Source organism: Phoxinus phoxinus, assembly GCF_949152265.1.
Source record: "Phoxinus phoxinus genome assembly, chromosome: 3".
NCBI classification, from domain to species: domain Eukaryota; kingdom Metazoa; phylum Chordata; class Actinopteri; order Cypriniformes; family Leuciscidae; genus Phoxinus; species Phoxinus phoxinus.
Genome location: NC_136878.1, coordinates 34,820,492 through 34,837,396, shown reverse-complemented (window position 1 = coordinate 34,837,396; position 16,905 = coordinate 34,820,492). Strand labels below are relative to the sequence as shown.

The window sequence follows — 16,905 nt, the reverse complement described above, 5'->3', positions numbered from 1 at the left end:
CTATCTCTAAGGGATCGCCCAGCCACTCTGCGGAGAAAGCTCATTTCGGCCGCCTGTATCCGGGATCTTGTTCTTTCGGTCATGACCCAAAGCTCATGACCATAGGTGAGAGTAGGAACGTAGATTGACCGGTAAATCGAGAGCTTCGCCTTGCGACTCAGCTCTTTCTTCACCACGACAGACCGGTACAACGACCGCATTACTGCAGCAGCTGCACCGATCCGTCTGTCAATCTCCCGTTCCATCCTTCCCTCACTCGTGAACAAGACCCCAAGATACTTAAACTCCTCCACTTGAGGCAGGAACTCTCCACCAACCTGAAGTGAGCAAGCCACCCTTTTCCGACTGAGGACCATGGCCTCGGATTTGGAGGTGCTGATTCTCATCCCAGCCGCTTCACACTCGGCTGCAAACCGTCCCAGTGCATGCTGAAGGTCCTGGTCTGTAGGGGCCAACACGACAACATCATCCGCAAAGAGCAGAGACGAAATCGTGTGGTCCCCGAACCTGACACCCTCCGGCCCCTGGCTGCGCCTAGAAATTCTGTCCATAAATATTATGAACAGAACCGGCGACAAAGGGCAGCCCTGCCGAAGTCCAACATGCACCGGGAACAAGTCTGACTTACTGCCGGCAATGCGAACCAAGCTCCTGCTCCGGTCGTATAGGGACCGGACAGCCCTTAGCAAAGGACCCCGGACCCCATACTCCCGGAGCACCCTCCACAGGCCGCCTCGAGGGACACAGTCGAATGCCTTCTCCAAATCCACAAAGCACATGTGGATTGGTTGGGCAAACTCCCATGAACCCTCCAGCACCCTGTAGAGGGTATAGAGCTGGTCCAGTGTTCCACGGCCGGGACGAAAACCGCACTGTTCCTCCTGAATCCGAGGTTCTACTATCGGCCGTAATCTCCTCTCCAGTACCCTAGCATAGACTTTCCCGGGGAGGCTGAGAAGTGTGATCCCCCTGTAGTTGGAACACACTCTCCGGTCCCCCTTCTTAAAAAGAGGGACCACCACCCCAGTCTGCCATCCCAGAGGTACTGTCCCCGACCGCCACGCGATGCTGCAGAGGCGTGTCAGCCAAGACAGCCCCGCAACATCCAGAGACTTGAGGTACTCAGGGCGGATCTCATCCACCCCCGGTGCCTTGCCACCGAGGAGTTTCTTGACTACCTCGGTGACTTCAGCTTGGGAGATGGACGAGTCAACCTCCGAGCCCTCAGCCTCTGCTTCCTCAATGGAAGACGTGACGGCGGGATTGAGGAGATCCTCGAAGTATTCCTTCCACCGTCCGACGACATCCCCAGTTGAGGTCAACAGCTGCCCACCTCCACTGTAAACAGCGTTGGTGGGGCACTGCTTCCCTCTCCTGAGTCGCCGGACGGTTTGCCAGAATCTCTTCGAGGCCAGCCGATAGTCATTTTCCATGGCCTCTCCGAACTCCTCCCAGGCCCGAGTTTTTGCCTCCACAACCACCCGGGCTGCAGTTCGCTTGGCCTGCCGGTACCCGTCAGCTGCCTCAGGAGTCCCACAAGCCAACCAGGCCCGATAGGACTCCTTCTTCAGCTTGACGGCATCCCTTACTTCCGGTGTCCACCACCGGGTTCGGGGATTGCCGCCTCGACAGGCACCGGAGACCTTACGGCCACAGCTCCGAGTGGCCGCTTCGACAATGGAGGTGGAGAACATGGTCCACTCGGACTCAATATCTCCAGCCTCCCTCGGGATCCGGTCGAAGCTCCGCCGGAGGTGGGAGTTGAAGATCTCTCTGACAGGAGACTCGGCCAAACGTTCCCAGCAGACCCTTACAGTACGCTTGGGTCTGCCGAGTCTGTCCAGATTCCTCTTCCGCCATCGGATCCAACTCACCACCAGGTGGTGATCAGTTGACAGCTCCGCCCCTCTCTTTACCCGAGTGTCCAAGACATACGGCCGCAGGTCAGATGAAACGACCACAAAGTCGATCATCGACCTACGGCCTAGGGTGTCCTGGTGCCACGTGTACTGATGGACACCCTTATGCTTGAACATGGTGTTCGTTATGGACAAACTGTAACTAGCACAGAAGTCCAATAACTGAACACCGCTCGGGTTCAGATCAGGGGGGCCGTTCCTCCCAATCACGCCCCTCCAGGTTACACTGTCGTTGCCCACGTGAGCATTGAAGTCCCCCAGCAGAACGACGGAGTCTCCAGTCGGAGCACTTTCTAGCACCCCTCCCAGAGACTCCAAGAAGGCCGGGTACTCTGCACTGCCGTTTGGCCCGTAGGCACACACAACAGTGAGAGACCTATCCCCGACCCGTAGGCGCAGGGAAACGACCCTCTCGTTCACCGGGGTAAACTCCAACACATGGGGGCTGAGCTGGGGGGCTATAAGCAAACCCACACCAGCCCGCCGCCTCTCACCATGGGCAACTCCAGAGTGGTGAAGAGTCCATCCTCTATCGAGGAGTGTGGTTCCAGAGCCTAAGCCGTGCGTAGAGGTGATACCAACTATCTCTAGTTGGAACCTCTCAACCTCACGCACAATCTCAGGCTCCTTCCCCGCCAGCGAGGTGACTCGCACCTTATTGAGAAGGCTGTACTATATGGCTACAGGCAACCAGATGAACTCAGAATATGAACTTAACGCGCAAAGTTTCACAGTAAGCGTTTCCCAGCAGTGATATACTGGTTATGAAGTTGGCTTGACGTTGGACATTCGCACATTTAGGGACCGTCTCTAAAGTTTCATACATTGGTACACGTTTCTAACTTCAATAGCAAACTTCAATTTATTTGAATAAATATAAAAAATGTAAAAGGTGTGCATCATGCCTGACACCTACATGAACCCTTTACAGTTGTTTTTATGACTGCAAGTCATTCTCTTCCAATGCAATTGAAGTTAGAAATGTGTATACCAATGTCGTATGTAACTTTAGAGACGGTCCCTAAATGTGCGAATGTCCAACGCCAAGAACGCTTAGCGTGAAACTTTGAGCATCAAGTTCGTATTCTGAGTCCATATCTGCTTGCGTGTAGTCATATAGTATTAATGTAGTCCATTAAGCTAAGCGTTTTATATGTCAATCCTGAATTATTGAGGGAAACCCAGTAGCCTGCAGCACATCGCCGCGATATAAAGTTAAGGCAACTAAACAACCAAGAGAAATATAATGTCTACCTCAAATGTAACATTTGTTCAGTACATCAGCATCGGGGGAATAATTATAATCTCATTATAATCTCGTTCACGGTAGAGAAAGATGAATGTATGCTGCAGGGACTGTGAAGACACTGAATTACACACAAAAACAGACCTCATAATAATCACAAATACACTTACATTTCTATAAATCAGTTTTTATTAATAAATGGCTTGTTCTAACTGTTGCTCTGGTCTTCGGCAACAACACACGCTTGCACCCCCTGCTGGTGAGGTTGATTAACAGCAGATGGAGATTATGCTCGGTAATCTACTGCTTTTCCTGCAGTTCCTGGATGTCAATGTTGAATTTACTGTCGAATTTAAACCACTGAATTTGTGGAAGCGAATTTATAAAGCGAAATAAAATGGACCGAAAATTGCCTGTTGAATATTATAAGTTGTATTTTTAAACAGTTTAAATATTTTGGAAGTGAAATATGAAAGGTGAATATGGATTATTGAATTTTTATTAATGAAAATGTGTTTGAAATGTTTTGAATTGAAATATTCACAGCTTAAATATACAACCATGTTGAATTTCAGCCCATAAAAATGCAAGCCCTAAAAATACAATGCATTAAAATGCAAGCATGGTTAATGCAATGCATATTTTTTTTCAAGTAGTGCAATTCAACAGGCTTTTTTATTTCAAAAACATTTGGCATTATTTTACTTCCATAACATGATTCCATGCATCATGCTGATGTCATCCAAATTTGTAATTCATCTAAAATATGTGTTTGGTGGGGCGGTGGGCATGCTGACTGGCATACCCCTTGATAATTTTTTGGTATTTTAATGGGTCATAGACACACATCTATTCTAATTTAATAGAATTTTAATTTGACATTCTAATCTTGTCGTTTATCGGATGATAATTGGTTAAAAAGCTTCGGTTGTCAGTCAGGAAATTAATCTAAATGCTCTCAACAATTGGACTATAAAAGTAAGAATGAAACGGCCTCTTTTAAATTCTAATTGTCGTGTTTTCTGTCACCATTTTAAATTTTCCCCCTGAAACGCTGAAACTTGTGCTTATATAATAATAATAATTTATTACATTTATATAGCGCTTTTTCTGAGACCTCAAAGCGCTTCACATAGAAGGGGGAATAACACTAATAACACTATAACACTATAACACTCCTTGTTTCCTGTCCAAAGCACTTGAATATGACCTGAGGCATGCTATTGGTTGCCAAGTATAGTCATAACATTCTAACACCGTATTGTTTCACACTGCAAACATTTGTCACTATAAAAGTGGAGCTAACCCCAGGTAAAAAGTGGTGCAAACCGCTTCTAAATTACAAGTGTGAAACAAGTGAAAACTCCTTTACCCGGAGTTAAAAGCGGCGTTTAGAATGACGTAACCCAGGGTTAAGACGCAGTGCAGTGTGAAAAGCCCTATGGATTAATTTTATGATGTCTTTATGAAGTTTTTGATGTTGCAACATTTTTGGCTAATGGGTAATGCACTTTCAATGGAGGGAAAGGAATATCCCATATTTTAATTTGAAATATCTTAATTTGTGTTTCTAAGATGAATGAGAGTCATGCAGGTTTGGAACGACACGAGGGAGAGTAATTAAGGACAGAATTTTCATTTTTGCGTGAACTGTCCCTTTAACAGCATTCTTTAGAATTAAAATGTTTATTGCATCAATTTTTTCAATATTTCGTATATTCATCCTGGTGTGTGAACAGGCATTAAGTCTTTATATCAGAAGGTTTTTAAGAACATGAGAACATAAATCCAGTCGAGTGTGTCCAAACCTTTAACTGGTAGTGTAGCAAATAGGCATGTGACAGTATCAAATTTTCATGTAACGATAATTGCTGAAGCTTTTATCAGGGTATAGCCTATATTATCACGATATTGAATTCAGTAACCAAAATGTGTTGTCCTCCTAACAGGTTTAATATTTTTTTTTGTATAACAAAAATAACATTTTAAATACAATTTAAAAATATCACAAAAATGTATAAAGTAAACACGTTTCAGACTGATTAAAGTGCAAAAGAACTATAGAGAACAATAGGTAGCCTAACACTTTACAGTGAGGCCCCTTTAGATTAACATTACTTAATCCATTAACTAACAATGAGCGACATCTACATTTGTTCCAGACAGTAGTTATTATTCTGTATTATTATACGGCTATGTGTTATACATGATTCTGATTGGTCAAACGCTCCATCCAGCGGTATGTTATCCCCCGATAACAAGTGTTAAAAACGAATAACACGGGCTCATCCGGGTAACTGTTACTGAAGTCCACACTTTACTCTGGCTAGGAGCGTTTTTTCCTTGTGGATGTTTTGCATTTGGTGAGCTAATAAAATATGAAAACTCAAATCAGTATTTTGTGTACAGTTGTTTAATTGGCATCCGCTATCGCAGACTCGCTCTCTCTTGTTTCATACAAATGCAACTGCTGCCATTTTGCTACGTTTGTTTTGTACACTGTAATGGATTATAAGATAACAAACAGGTTTGATGTTAAAACAGTTTCATCTTAAATTAATATCTCTTATCCCCATAATTATTTACGTGGTGAAATACCATATAATAAGTGGTATGACTGTACTGTATCCCTTAAATGTCAGTCTAGTTTGAACTTGCCGCTTGCTAGCAACTGCTCTCTCCTTGGAAGCTTTGCGTTTAAAGAGCTGATAAAACATTTAGACTCAGATCTATTTTTCATGTCTAATTATTTAGTTATGTGGCAAGTAGCCGTGTAATAGGTGAGATAATGTACATCCTGCCAGTTGTTATTGCAGAATAAACCCCTTCAGGGTGATTCAAGCCCTTTTCGCTGATCAACAGGGTGTTGGGGTTTATTCAGGGGACGAAGGAAGACTAATTATAAAAACTAATTATAGTCTTATTATATAAGACTTAAAATAAAGAACTCATTAAAACACTGACAGCAAAGCACAAGACCTGAAATACAGTCATGAATAAAAACAAGCTCAAAACGTGACAGTACCCAGCCCTCCCAGAAGTTGTGTCCTCACGCCGTAATACATCCACAGGGGTGGAAGGGTGGGCCCCCTGGAGGCTGACGAGGGGTAGCTTAACATATCAGTAAGCCTCCAGGGACTTGCAGGCAGCTCAGGGGCCCAGGGAGGCACCGACAGTTCACCGGAAGTTGCAGGATTGGTCTCTCTTGCCTTGATCTGGTAGCTTGGCTTGGCCACTATGGCCAAGGACATATATAACCCCCCAACATTTTCTTGGGAGGAGCTATGGGGTTATAAACTGGAGTGGGCTCTTGGGCTGGAGCGGACTCTGGAACGGGCTCTTTGGCTGGAGCGGACTCTGGAGCTGGGTCAGGGGCTAGAGCTGGAGCCATCACTTGACTCTGGTCAGGTGCTGGAGCCATCACTGGACTCTGGTTAGGGGCTGGAGCCATCATTGAAGTCGGCTCAGGGGCTGGAGCGGATGAGTGTGTGGCCCAGACACACAATGCCAGAGCCATTATGGTCAGTGCTACACTCTTTGAGCCTAGTTCTAGAATTTAGCTCACTGGAACAGACTGGGAAATTTCTCTCAATGGAACGGACTAGGGAATTTCTCTCATTGGAACAGACTCAGGAATTTTGTCTCACTGGAACAGACTCTGTGGCTGGCATGCTGGTTTCCTACTCGCTCTCACCGATGGTAAAAGGAGAACCATTGCAGAGGAGTACCTAGTCCACACACATTCCTTAAATGTCTCCAGGAAGGCCTCAACGCAGAGACCAGAGCATGCACAAAAACACACACAAGTTGTTGTCATTGTAATGGACAAGATGTTGCAACTCTAGGAAGGCCTGTGTGTGTCTCTCTCGAGGGACTGGTTCCCCTGCAAGAGGAGGACTCTCACTGCTGCTGGATTTATTTTAACGGTCCATTATTCTGTCATGGTTGGTTGCAATGAAGGATGAATGCAGGATCTAAACGCAAGCAGTTTTAGTATTTATTCGCACAGAACTTGGGAACAATAAACAAGTCAAGTCAAGTCATCTTCATTTATATAGCGCTTTTAACAATGTAGATTGTTTCAAAGCTGCTTTACAGAGATAAACGTATAATTTAAGGTAACAGATGTATAATTTAAGGTAACAGGTAACAGATGTTTTGGCTTTATAGCGGTTCTTGAATAATGTTACTTTCCAGCTAAAGTTAGTTTTGATTGATTCACTTCCGTCGAAAGGATAATTTGTTATTAAATTAGGGGCTGCTAAGACGACACCGTTCTCTCTACACAGACTTTAAACGCGAACCTGTGAGAAACGCTGATGGCACTCACGTGCGCATCAAGAATTAATTCTTTAGTTATGTGTGTTTGAATATATGTGCACATGTTTGTAATTCTCTACAAACCAAGCCTATACAAACTACTTGTCCTGCCTATAAATTTGATACAGAATTTTATTTTATCACTACGGGGTAGATACGCAAATTCAACAATGCTTTATCTGTAGAATGATAAAGGGATCCTCCTTAGGGAGAGACTAGTTGGCACTTCAGCACTGCATTGTCATCGGGTCCAGGCGAAGGTCCTTCGTCAGATCTGGATACGGCCTGGATCCGGCAGGCTGCGGGAAAACCTTGGGATAAACAAAGACACTAAAATTAGCGTAGATGCCATTCTTCTTATGATGTAACGAGTACATCAGGATTTAAGGGAAGTGTTCCCAGTTCCGGCTGACCTAATCTATGCAGCCTAATATTGAATTATAGAAGTCTACAATGAGTTATGTGAATGCTAGGTCAAAGAGATGTGTCTTTAATCTAGCTTTGAACTGACAGAGTGTGTCTGCTTCCCGGACAATGTTAGGAAGACTGTTCCAAAGTTTTGGTGCTAAATAGGAAAAGGATCTACCGCCAGCAGTCGATTTTGATATTCTAGGTATTATTATAACTGGCCGGAATTTTGAGATCGCAATAGACGTGAAGGACTATAATGCGTTAAGAGCTCGCTCAAGTACTGCGGAGCTAAACCATTTAGTGCTTTGTAAGTAATCAGCAATATTTTAAAATGTATACGATGTTTAATAGGCAGGCAATGCAGTGTTGACAGAACGGGGCTAATATGGTCATACTTCCTGGTTCTGGTAAGAACTCAAGCTGCTGCGTTTTGAACTAGCTGTAGTTTGTTTGTTAAGCGTGCAGGGCAACCACCCAGTAGAGCATTACAATAATCTAGCCTTGAGGTCATGAACGCATGAACTAATTGTTCCGCATTTGTCAATGAGAGCATATGGCGTAATTTAGATATATTTTTAAGATGGAAAATTGCGATTTTACAGATACTAGACACGTGACTTTCAAATGAAAGATTAATATCAAAGAACACTAGTGTTGGATATAATTTGGTTTTTTTTCGATACCGGTACCAAATCAATACTTTTAAAATGGTACTGGTGCCTGAACCGATACTTAAAAAAAGGAGCCTTACAACGATGGTAAATGACATTAAATAACTGCTTTTTCATTATATTTTACTTAACCTGTTAGTGATGTCTTGATTATTTGATACATCAGAAAAGCAGAACTTAATATTTGGTACAGAAACCTTTCTTTGCAATTACAGAGATCATACGTTTACTGTAGTTCTTGACCAGGTTTGCACACACTGCAGCAGGGATTTTGGCCCACTCCTCCATACAGACCTTCTCAAGATCCTTCAGGTTTCAGGGCTGTCGCCAGGCAATACAGACTTTCATCTCCCTCCAAAGATTTTCTATTGGGTTCAGGTCTGAAGACTGGCTAGGCCACTCCAGGACCTTGAGATGCTTCTTACGGAGCCACGTGTTTCGTGTTTCGGGTCTCGGGTCGTTGTCATGCTGGAAGACCCAGCCACGACCCATCTTCAATGCTCTTACTGAGGGAATGAGGTTGTTGGCCAAGATCTCGCAATACATGGCCCCATCCATCCTCCCCTTAATACGGTGCAATTGTCCTGTCCCCTTTGCAGAAAAGCATCCCCAAAGAATGATGTTTCCACCTCCATGCTTCACGGTTGGGATGGTGTTCTTGGGGTTGTACTCATCCTTCTTCCTCCAAACACGGCGAGTGGAGTTTAGACCAAAAAGCTCTATTTTTGTCTCATCAGACCACATGACCTTCTCCCATTCCTCCTCTGGATCATTCAGATGGTCATTGGCAAACTTCAGACGGGCCTGGACATGCGCTGGTTTGAGCAGGGGGGCCTTGCGTGCGCTGCAATATTTCTGCAGGATTCTTTGAGACTGTAGTCCCAGCTCTCTTCAGGTCATTGACCAGGTCCTGCCATGTAGTTCTGGGCTGATCCCTCACCTTCCTCATGATCATTGATGCCCCAAGAAGTGAGATCTTGCATGGTACCCCAGACCGAGGGAGATTGACCGTCACCTTGAACTTCCATTTTCTAATAATTGCGCTAACAGTTGTTGCCTTCTCACCAAGCTGCTTGCCTATTGTCCTGTAGCCCATCCCAGCCTTGTGCAGGTCTACAATTTTATCCCTGATGTCCTTACACAGCTCTCTGGTCTTGGCCATTGTGGAGAGGTTGGAGTCTGTTTGATTGAGTGTGTGGACATTTGTCTTTTATACAGGTAAAAAGTTCAAACAGGTGCAGTTAATACAGGTAATGAGTGGAAAACAGGAGGGCTTCTTAAAGAAAAAATGAACAGGTTTGTGAGAGCCGGAATTCTTACTGGTTGGTAGGTGATCAAATACTTATGAATTTAGTGTTCTGAAACCGAAAAGTAGTGCAGCCTGCTATGTTTACATGTTTCCGGGGTAACTGTTGCATTTCTGCTGTTCCATAAGCGCCATCTACAGTACTATCAAAGAGTAAATGTGGATTTTTATTCAGAATCAGCACGTCTCCTTCACTCGTTATGCCATACTTCTAATGCACATTGTTGTTTACATCAGAATGCGCATGTCTCTTTGACGCAGCATACAGGCTGTGTTGTAAATTTTAACCAGTTTATAGAAAAGTATTCTTAAAATGTATATAATTTTTTTTTAAAGAATTCATAATAAGGAATTATTCATGGTATTTTGAAATGCCCATGATAACATTATAATTTATGTTCATTGCAGTTCAAGAGCAGAAGTGCTGGCTGTCAGTAAGTCAAAGCAGGGCTATGCAGTTTCGGGAATTTCTCCATTGTATTCTCGCTTTTTGCTTGCAGGTTTCTCTATAGAGCTCCCCCTACAGCTTCGGTATTTGATATTTGACAACACTGTCGAAAAACTTGTTGGCGACTCTCAGATACCAGAGGCTAGTAGATCAACGACATCAAAGCAGATTGGACATTCTTTAAAACGTCTTCTTCATTCGGGTTTGAACAACGTGAGGGATCACAATAATGACTTGATAATCAAGCAATTCATTACATCGCGAGACCTGATATCACGTGTTACTTCCTGATGCTGCGGCCGGCCAAAGTTGCAAGGGTGGTTTTTCCGCTCACAGGCGATAGGGGGGTGCGAGACGACCACCATTCAACCCGAACAAAGTAATATAACCATTCCAATGACTCCGAAGCTGTTCAGTTAAGGTAAAAAACCTGCATAGTTCACCTTTAAGTGCTCCCTGAAGAGTGTCTAATCCTTCTGCTCTGGTGATGGCAGACATCATTACTTTTGATTAGAATTGCAAATACTAGGCCACTGTAGTAATGATCACATCTCAGTTTATCAAGATACAGTAAAGACCTTTTTTTTTTTTTTTACCAAAGATCTCTTTTAAATTTTCTATTCATCAAAAATCTATTCTATATATCATGAAAAAAAAATATGATTTCCACAAAAACATGAAGCAGCACAACTGTTTTAATGTCGATAATTATAAGAAATATTTATTGAGCAATCATATGTGAATGATTTCTGAAGAATCATGTGACTGAAGACTGGAAATTCTGGGTGCTAAAAATTCAGTTTTGCCATAACAGGAAAAAAGTGCATTTTAAAATATATTAAAATACAAAACAAATATTTAAAATTGTAATAATATTTCACAATATTACTATTTTTACTGTATTTTTATCAAATAAATGCAGACTTGGTGAGCATATACAAAACTCTTACAGACCCCAAACTTTTAAACGATAAATACATTTAAATTTTACTGCAAGTTTTTCTGGGAAAATGTCCAATATATTATCAGTATTTTTTTGTTCAATTAAATGCTCTCTAGAATGAGAATGGAAATCATGATTTGTGACTGACACAAAACTCTATTTCAAGAGGCAAGCTCTTCAACATGCTCCAACCAAACTTCCTGCTTCAGTCAGAAATGCATCAATACAGGAATACAAAACTGCAAACATGAAGTAGTTTCATGGTGCAGAGAAGAGTAGCAACTTATACAGTAATGAGTCATACTGATCTGAAAATAGCCGTCCTGCAGTGTTATCAGCCCTGAAGAAAGAAATGAAGGCACACACACATGAATACCTGTGCTGTGAAATGTTTCTTCTTCTCTCATTTACACTGCATGGTCATGTGCCTTCTTTTTTTAAATTTAGAAAACCACAGAGGGATTGAACCCTGTTCAGTCTGGACAGCATTACAAAAGCAAAATAAACAAATGTATATCGATCTATTAATTTGCAGGAAGTGGAGAGAGAAATTGATCCACCAGTCAATGTGTACCACTGGACATGAAATTTGGCTAATCTAAATGCATAATACTTTGATGGTTTCATTCAGTTAAAATAACCTCAGAAGTGGTAAAAAAACCCAGAATGTAACTTGTGATGCAGTCTGGAATTAAACCACACCATGTTAATTTGTCTGGTCACCAGAGGATAACTGGCAAACGTTGTTGGGATAATTGCGGTTCACGTGGCTACGCACAAGTGATAAATAATTCTTTATTATACATTTTTAAGACCAGACAAGTTGTTTGTTGAGGGTCAGTTTGTAAAGGACTCACACGCCTGTGCACATATATATATATATATATATATATTCAAACGCGCATACCTATAGACTGAACATGTGCACGTCGTCTGCGTTTTCGCGGGTTTGCTTTTTTGAGGTTTGCGCAGAGCTAACCTTTTTGCACCTTGGAATCTATTTCAGGGTTTGCGTTCTCGAGTCACCAGGCACTTTTTTGTGAGGATGAGCGGTTCAGACCGCGTTGAGTGTTTTGTGTTAGAATGGTGTCGTGTTAATACGCAAGTTAATAACTAATGATCTTTGCTACGAAAGTGAATAAATAAATCAAAACTAACTTTAGCTGGACAATAACTTTTAGCTGGACAGCATTACAAAAGCAAAATAAACAAATGTATATCGATCTATTAATTTGCAGGAAGTGGAGAGAGAAATTGATCCACCAGTCAATGTGTACCACTGGACATGAAATTTGGCTAATCTAAATGCATAATACCTTGATGGTTTCATTCAGTTAAAATCACCTCAGAAGTGGTAAAAAAAACAGAATGTAACTTGTGATGCAGTCTGGAATTAAACCACACCATGTTAATTTGTCTGGTCACCAGAGGATAACTGGCAAACGTTGTTGGGATAATTGCGGTTCACGTGGCTACGCACAAGTGATAAATAATTCTTTATTATACATTTTTAAGACCAGACAAGTCGTTTGTTGATTGTCGGTTTGTAAAGGACGTACACGCCTGTGCACATATATATATATATATATATTCAAACGCGCATACCTATAGACTGAACATGTGCACGTCGTCTGCGTTTTCGCGGGTTTGCTTTTTTGAGGTTTGCGCAGAGCTAACCTTTTTGCACCTTGGAATCTATTTCAGGGTTTGCGTTCTCGAGTCACCAGGCACTTTTTTGTGAGGATGAGCGGTTCAGACCGCGTTGAGTGTTTTGTGTTAGAATGGTGTCGTGTTAATACGCAAGTTAATAACTAATGATCTTTGCTACGAAAGTGAATAAATAAATCAAAACTAACTTTAGCTGGACAATAACTTTTATTCTAGAGCTGCTGTAAAGCCAAAACAATCTCTGTTACTGTAATTTCCTATTATCACCGTAAAGCTGCTTTGAAACAATCTATATTGTTAAAAGGGCCATATAAAAGAAGGTGACTTGACTTGACCCCGACTGAGCCTGTTTTCTCCCGAGGATGGAGTTTGGGTTCTTCACTGTCAGCTTTTGGCTTGCTTAGTTAGGGACACCCAATATTCTATATTCAATATTCAATTCAATACTGAGCTGGCCGATGACATCACTGTTTTCTCCACAGCTTCTTTATAGATGAACTGAACTCATTCCATAATTGATGAACTTTACACAGTTAATGAACCAACCTGAATCAACACTAAAGAGATTTCAACTGAAATGACTGTTTACTATTGTCTCTTTAGAGCTGTTTGCATCATTGATCATTATTTTCTTGTTTATCACTGTAAAGCTGCTTTCAAACAATCGATAATGTATAAAGTTTTATAAAAATTAAGGTGACGACTTGCAACATGTTTTGTAGTGAACGTATATTAATTCAACTTTCTATCTTTCATTCTCTCTCAGCCCATGAAGCCACTTAAAGCTACAGCTACTACATCAAAGCCCGTGCTGACAGTGGAGCAGATTGACACTATTTTCTTCATGATCCAAGACATCTTTGAGGTTCATAAGGAGTTTTATGATGCTCTTTTCCCCAACATTCAGCAATGGGATGAGAAGGTCACTGTTGGACATCTCTTCCAGAAACTGGTGAGTCCACCTGCCAAACACACCGTTCAAAGACCCTAGATGTTATTTCTAAATCCTACAATGACCCTCTATGTATTGTACACTTCCATTCAAAAGTTGCAAGGATGCCTTAAATTGATCAAGTGTGACAATAAAGGCATTTGTAATTTTAGAAAATATAGATTTTTCTATTTGTCATTTTAACGTTTTATTCTCAAAGAATCCTGGAAAAAATGTATCCACAAAAATATTATGCAGCAGAACTGCTTACAACATTGATGATAATAATAAATGTTTCTTGAGCTCCGAATCAACATATTAGAATGATTTTTGAAGGATCATGTGACATTGAAGACTGGAGTAATGGATACTGAAAATGCAGCTTTGCCATCATAGGAATAAATTACATATTGTCAGGTCATTTTACCTTTGTCGCTCTGTGGCGGTTGGCTGCATGGATGAGAAAGTAATGACTAGTCTTCTGTCTCGTATGGCATGAAACAGGCCAGCTCCTGACAGACCAGTCCATGCTGGGATATTATCCAACCAGCAAATTCTTGGTCTTCCACGACTTCTAAAACCTGCCATTAACCCTATTATGAAGCTACCTTCAATGGCATCGCCTAGTTGTCTCATTACATGACCAAGATAGTGTAACTTGCGAGATTTTATGTGATTTAGTTGTTCAATCGTTGTTCTAGCCAATTTGTATACCTGCTCAGTTGTGTGTCAGTTTTGTCCATTGAAATTGAATTCATAATAACTTTCTAATGCAATTGTTCTGAAAAGCCTGGATGCGCCTTTCTTCCTCCTCCTAATTTAGATTGTATTTGATCCAAAATTACTCTAAAACCGGACCTTGCTAGCATGTGAAGCCAGTGCAATAATTCGATAATTGCCGCACTGAGTCAAATCACCTTTTTTGGTAGCGGAATGAAACTGATTGTGCATTCTTGTCCATTCTTCTGGCCAAATCCCATGGTCCCATACCTCTGTACAGATCTGTTGCAATCGATCAAGTGTCACATCTTCTCCAAACTTTAAAAGTGCTGCTGCTATTTCATCTGGACCCGTTGCTTTCTGGTTAGATAATCGCAGCAGGGAAAGATGGATCTCGACCTTCAAAGGAGGTGCTCTCTTTCTTGAACATCAGTTTTAAAAAAATGTCCTCTTTAACATTGTACAATCCCTCACAATATTCCTTCTATTGCTGACACACCTTCTCTGGTTCAGTTTGTTTGATGCCATTGACATCTTTGATGGCTACAATGTGGGGCTGAAAATCCTGGTAAGTTTTTTCACTATTTGGAAAACTGATCTGCTATTGTCCCTCATTGAGTTCTCCTCCAGTTCACAGCACAATGTTTCCAATTCTGCCTGTTTATCCTTTCTAAGCATCTTCTGCACTTTACTTCGGATATTTCTATATTCCCCTGTAGATTTAGTTTTAGCTTCATGATCCCTATTTAATAATTCAAAGGTGCTACTTGTTCAAATCTTGTTATTTCTCTTTTGGGATTTTTTTTGGTAATGTCATCTTAGCAGCCTCAAGTATGGTATTTTTCAGTTGTTTCCCCAATTCATCTGGTGTATGGTATTTGTCAAGTTTTTGTTGTGCATCAAATCTGTTTTTTACTTCAAGTTGATATTGCGGTTTAAACTCCTCGTTGTTGAGTTTCTTCAGATCAAGTAGTTGTGGTTTACAACCTGTTTTCTTTCTAAACCTTAATTTGATCACTAGGTTATGGTCAGAGTCACAGTCTGTGCTAATATATGTACGTGCATTGTTAACTGACTGTTTCCACTGTTCACAAAAATGTAGTAAATCTGGGCTCTGGTGACCCTATCCGGGCTTCTTCATGTGTATCTGTGTCTATTATGTTGACAGAAAAGGGTGTTGGTGATCACCAGACGGTGCTCTGCACTGAAGTTCACCAATGCCTGACCCCGTTAATTTCTGTCCAACACGCTTTACAATGATGTCGGGGTCTCTCCTCAACCACCATCAGTGTGCAGCATCCACTTGGATGATGCGTCGGCATCCACAGTACAACGGCGCCAGTGCGCTCACACACACACCAGATACAGGTGGAGAGAGAGTGATTTGAGCCAATTCAATGGATGGGGATTATTAGGAGGCAATGATTGGTAAGGGTCAATGGTTGGAGTGTGGCCAGGACACCGGGGTTACACCCCTAATCTTTACGAGAAATGCCACATGGAATTTTTAATGACCACGGAGAATCAGGACCTCGGTTTTACGTCTCATCGGAAGGACGGTGCTCTTTGTCAGTATAGTGTCCCGATCACTACACTGGGGTGTTAGGTCCCACACAGACCACAGGGTGCGCACCCCCTGCTGGACTCACCTAACACCTCTTCTAGCAGTAACCTGGTTTTCTCAGGAGGTCTCCCATCCAGGTACTAACCAGGCTCAGCCCTGCTTAGCTTCAGTGTGCAACAAGTCTTGGGCTACAGAGAGATATGGCTGCTGGCAAACATGTCAAACACGGGGTAGTGGAATTATAGACCCATATGGCAACTCTGATGCTCTCATTTATCTGCACCTGCAAACACCACTGTATGTCCATCTACCGCTGTAAAGTGTCCAGAACCTGACCATTTTGTTTCTGACAAACCACAGATACTGATGCCCAGTCCAGCTCTTTGCTGAGTATTGCTAGTTGGCCAAGCATGTTGAGACCTCTCACATTCCACTGCCCAATTTTGATATTCTGTCTACCATTCAATTGGTCTTTGATGTCATTGTGCATTGTTGTTAGTGAGCCAGTAGCACACTATAAATTACATTTTAAATTATATTAAAATAGAAAATGGTTATTTTAAATTGTAATCATATTTTACAATATTACTGTTTTTACTGCATTTTAATGCAAAAAAGGCTGTGAAGAGCACACAAGACCCATGACAAAAATATTATAAAAGCTTACCTACCCAAACCTTTTGAATGGCAGTGTAAATATAAACAATGGCTTTAAATTCAACATGAAATCAAAATTCTTATTATACAGTCCTGGTTTT

The 16,905-nt window shown here is 41.9% G+C and overlaps 1 protein-coding gene across 4 annotated transcripts in view; it reads left to right on the top strand.

The window, feature by feature from the left end:
* The window catches only part of abr (ABR activator of RhoGEF and GTPase), a 270,755-nt gene that overhangs the window by 127,181 nt on the left and 126,669 nt on the right, over positions 1–16,905 (top strand). For all 4 annotated transcript variants that reach the window (XM_079608306.1, XM_079608307.1, XM_079608308.1 and 1 more), the window contains one exon: positions 13,699–13,884. In XM_079608306.1, the coding sequence (XP_079464432.1) occupies positions 13,699–13,884 (186 nt within the window). The remainder of the gene's footprint in view (positions 1–13,698; positions 13,885–16,905) is intronic.